This window comes from Chinchilla lanigera, unplaced genomic scaffold (genome assembly GCF_000276665.1).
Source record: "Chinchilla lanigera isolate Chin_1 unplaced genomic scaffold, ChiLan1.0 scaffold00040, whole genome shotgun sequence".
Taxonomy (NCBI): Eukaryota; Metazoa; Chordata; class Mammalia; order Rodentia; family Chinchillidae; genus Chinchilla; species Chinchilla lanigera.
In genome coordinates, this window is record NW_004955441.1 from 14273458 (window position 1) to 14278365 (window position 4908).

Below are 4908 nucleotides of genomic sequence, written 5' to 3' on the forward strand. Positions count from 1 at the left end.
AGCCCGGCGTGATGGCGTTGCGCCGGGCCAGGGGCGCGCCGGGCGCCGGGCAGCAGCGCGCGCAGCAGGCGCAGCTCAGCTTGCGCAGCATCCAGTTGAGCACCTGCTTGATGAGGATGGAGACGACGTTGAAGAGCGAGTAGATGCAGCACACGCCGAGCAGGATGAAGAGGAAGTTGCCCAGGCGGTAGAGGCCCTGGTGGCGGTAGGCGGCGCGCTGGCTGCTCACCAGGTCCCCGAAGCCGATCGTGCTGAAGGTGACGAAGCAGAAGTAGAGCGAGTCCACGTAGCCCCAGCCCTCCACGCTGGCGTACATGGCCGAGGCGCAGCAGGACAGCAGCACCGCGAAGAGCCCCAGGATGAGCAGCACGTGGTACACCGAGGGCTTCCAGCCCGCCAGCCCGTCGGCCTCGGGGCGCAGCGGCGCGGGCAGCAGCCCGCTGCGGCGCAGGCGGCGCTCTCGGCACGCGCGCATCACGAAGGCCAGCAGCGAGATGATGCGCTCCAGGAAGAGGTTGAAGAACAGGATCGTCCCCGCGCAGCCGAAGAGCCCGTAGGCAATGAGGAAGGCTTTTCCGCCCACGGTGGCCGGCGTGGTCATTCCGAAACCTGCGGGGACACAGACACACGGGTCGGCGATGGCGGGGTGGCCAGGACGCGCGGGGCTGGAGCAGACGGGGCGGGAGTGGGGGACTTGCCGCCTCCCTGCCCTGAAGGTACTAGATTTGTTCCTGGTCCTGCTCTCTTCTGAGCTGATGGAGATCACGGGGAGGGGGTCACCAGGAAGGGCCCTGCGGTACACAAGCAGCAGAAGCTGTTTACAGGTGCACAGCCCCAGATGACAGCAGAGCCAAGGGGGGCACTTGCACCCCCACCCCAACTGACTTTTGAAGCAACCGTGGCACACTCGGTCGGGTGGCCTTTAAGAAGGACGGAATTCCTTGAGACTTTCACCTTAGCTGGGATTGCTCACTCAGGGCCCCCGGGAGGGTGTGACCAAGTGGCCACCGTCCATGGTCCCAGAAAAGGGCTTTATGAAGTCGACAAGAGGATCAAGAGTGCGCCCACCCACGGCCTTCAGAGTGCGACTCTGCCACGGAGTGCCAGCGCCTGCTCCGAGGACCTCCATCGATAACCCTCGCTCAGGCTGGCCCAGGGAAAGGCTATGGCCCAGCGGGTGCTGCCCGGGATCCTACCGCTGTGTGCCCTGGGCCCGGGCAGTGCTTACTACTTTTAATACTTATAATTCTTAGCCTATGCACTTGTTCAAAGCACTGGCTTTCAAGGTCTTTATCGATTGATTTCTGCGGAAGGCGTGGCTTCCTGCCAGTGTGCTTACCCGCGCCGTCCAGGGCACTGCAGAAGCGTGGCCCTGTCCCTCCTTCCTGAGCTCACTGTCCACTGCCGGCTGCGGTCTCCTCGTGGGACCCAGGGTTGCTTGACTGGTTACGGCAGGGGGTTTAATCTCTGGATGGGAGGATTCACTTGCTGTTTAAGCTGAACGTGGGCCTTTTGTGTGAGCAGCCCTGTGGCACTTTTCAGCACCTCTGGCAGAAAAACTTCAGAGTCATCCCCGCTAATTCCACCCCTGTGCCTTGCCACTTGAGTAGGGCCAGCCACAGGCAAGCGGGGAGAAGAGTTTGTCGGGTCTGGCCTAAACAGGCCAGAGAAACACTTCTTAGAATACTGTACTTTCAGAGTATATTTCTTAGGTGTATATGTTTAATCATTTCCTAGATTCCCTACAGGAAATGCCCAATTGCTTGACCATGGTATTCATCTTGTTTAATGATTCAAGTCTGGGGAAAATCTTAAGCTATTACCCATGTTGAAGAACATGAATTGTGTCCCTACAATCACAATTTGCCATAAAGAGTGGAAAAAACAACAAACTATCGGTACATCCTGGAGCTTGATAAAGGGATTTTTCTGTGGTTTTTTGTTTGTTTATTTGTTTTGAGACAGGTTCTCAATATGTGGTTCAGGCTGGCCTTGAGCTTCACTATGTAGCCCAGGCAACTCAGTGATAATCCTCCTGCCTCAGCCTCCTGAGTGCTAGCATTACAAGCATGTGGCACTGTGCCCAGTTACTTTATTTTTATTTTTTTTGCAGTACCAGGGATCAAACTCATGACCTTGTGCTTGCTAGGCAGGCACTTACGCCACTGAGCTATATCCCCAGCCCTGTGCCCAGTTACTTTAAAGGCAAACTCAAGTTGTTGAGTTCATGAAGAAATCAGCTCTGAACTTATATGGCTGTGTGTGGAGTGGGAGTATGTTTGTCAAAAGTACTAGACAGAGAACCCGTATGTCCCACAACAGAACCAAATCCCGGTCTATTCATTATAAAGCAATACTGTACAGTATGAAAAAGAAGGAACCACAGCTACTTATAACATGGGCAAACCTCCCCAAAAGAATGTTAAACAAAAGAAACTGGACCCAAAAGTCTACATCCTGCGTTACCCCATTAATAGAAAATCTGACATCAGGCAAATCCAAATGGCAGTATTTTTTAGGGGTGCATACTTGGTCAAATTATAAGGAAAAGTGAGAAAGTGATTTTGATGAAAGTCAGAGCTGGGAGTTCCTCTGGGTGGTGACAGGGTACATGGGGGCCTCAGGGGTGCTGGAGTGTCCTTTTGTCCTGGGTGGCAGTTACACAGGGGCTACCTGTGTGAGATTTGTTAAACTGTGTGTTTTATGAGTTTTCTGTACTCTGATGATAAAAGCTGTTTAAATTTGTAGGCTGTTAAAAGTGCAGCAGACCTTCATTCAGGTCTGCCCTCCATGGTGTTGGTGGGGAGGGCAGAAGGGATATGCCTTGTAGCTTGTTTGAGAACAGACCGGCATCTCTTTGTCCTAGTTTCAAGCCTGGTGCCTTAGACCAGCATACACAACACTGCTTCTATCCCTGGAGGGAAACAAAACCTCCAGTAGCAGAATCACTTTGTTAAATTCCTAAAGAAATTGAAAATCCTGAGTCCGGAAAATTAGTGCTTTGTCTTGCTAAGAAAATGTTGAGTGGGATTTTCTTACTCTTTAGGGTTTTCAGCTAAAGTCTCAAAGCTAAGAATACAATGTGGTTTGCGTCTCCCCACTGTACAGAGGAGCCTTAGACACATCCACGCGGGACTCAGGAAATCAGCAAAGTGTGTCTCCTGACCTGCACCCCCCGCCCCCACTCCCCGGGCTCTGCTGGAGGTCGGAAGTTGTCCCAGGGTTGGTGGTGATGGGCATGAGGTGGTGAGCTGTGCGGTGGGCAGTGCTGAGGCATCCTTTCTGTCCAAGCTGCGTGATGGTGGCAGGGCTGCAGCAAGGGGCCAGCCCGCAGCTCACCTCCCCACTGAAGGCTGCTGAGCCACTGGCCAGGACGCAGGGGGAGAGTCCTGGGAGAGCCAGACAGGGTCCTCTGACATCCACGGCTGTGCCAGTGAGCTGTCTGGATGAGAGGTTCGCTGGGCTGCCACCTCCGGGGCGGAGGAGGGCAGAGATGGGGTGGTCCACACTTCTACAATGCTGTAGTCTGGATCTTTCTTTTCTTCTTTTGGGACAGGGTCTCACTATGTTGCCCAGGCTGGCTTCAAGCTCTTGAGCCCAAGTGATTCTGCTGCGTCCGCCTCTGTAGTGGCTGGGATCACAGGTGTGACTCCCCATGCCAGTGTACAGTTTGGATCTAAATATTCCCCAGAGGCCCATGTGTTAAAGGTTTGGTCCCCAGGATGGTGATCAGGAGGTGGTGGACCCTTTAGGACCCTGGCTCCTCCTCATTCTCTTTTGTTCCTTAGCTGTGAGGTGAGTTGCTCTTTTGTTTTTTGGTGCTAGAGATTGAACCCAAGACCTTGCACCTGCTAAGTGTGGGCTCCACCACCAAGCTGGACCCCCAGCTCCCAGGTGAGTAGCTCTGCTTCCCTCATCCCCACCTGATCTGCTGCCTTACCACAGGCTCAAAGCAATGGGACCAAATACCATGGACTGGGACCTCCAGAGCTGTGAGCCAAGAATAATACTTCTCCCTACATAAGTTCAGTGTCAAGTACTTCACTATGTAACAGGAAACGAACACATCATGTTTACAGCCTCAGGGTGCAGGAGAATGACAGTCAGGTGGACCTGGAAGGAAGAGATCTGGAGATCGTTCAAGAGCGCTGTGTTCGGGAACCTGAGGTGGCAATGGTAAGAGGCTGGGGAGCAGGCATTTGGGAACCACATGAGAGGAGATGGAGGGGGAATATCCACTCAGGGAGGGGCGTCTGGAGGATCTCAGCCCAGCTCCATGAAAGAGTTGCCTGTCCTACCTGTGGGCATCGCGGTCCCACCAGCGAAGCTAAGAAAGAGTGGCAGTGGCTCCAGGAATGAAAGGCCAAGGCAAGCAGTGCCACACACTGCACGTTCCCGGCCCCACACTGCACGTTCCTGAGGTGCAGGTCAGGCCGGAGCTGGAGGAAGACCCTGAGCTTTGAGGGAAGTGAATTTGAAGGTTGGATTCAACATCCAACAATAAGACTCAAGCTCAACACTAGTACTTTTGTTTAAAAAACAACAACAACAACAACAAAAAACTACTTGGAAAACTGATTCCTATGAAAGATGTTGCTAAGGGATCGAGGGAGTTCTTACAGAAAGCAGAGGCACCAACGCTGCTTCCCGTGTTGGCCCATTTGACAAACTGGTTGCCCCTGGATTTGCCCAGCACTGGGGAAGGGGCCACCACCTAACAGAGCCAGCCTCATGCCACACACTGTGCCAGCCCTGTGTGTCATCTCACTTCTTCTCTGCAACCTCCCAGGAGCAGGGAACTGAGGACCCAGGGCTGGGGGGACTTAGCTTTGCTTGTGGCATGGGGTGGGAGGAAGTCACTTGCAGTCCAACCTGGGGTACTTTTGACAGTCAAAGTGGCACTGCTAA

General features: G+C 53.8%; 1 protein-coding gene across 1 annotated transcript in view; it reads right to left on the reverse strand.

Annotated features, from left to right (window-relative positions):
- Positions 1-4908, reverse strand: part of Kcnk12 (potassium channel, two pore domain subfamily K, member 12) — an 11610-nt gene that overhangs the window by 3428 nt on the left and 3274 nt on the right. Inside the window, exon 2 of the mRNA XM_013517518.1 lies at positions 4-920. Within this exon, the coding sequence (XP_013372972.1) occupies positions 4-920 (917 nt within the window). The remainder of the gene's footprint in view (positions 1-3; positions 921-4908) is intronic.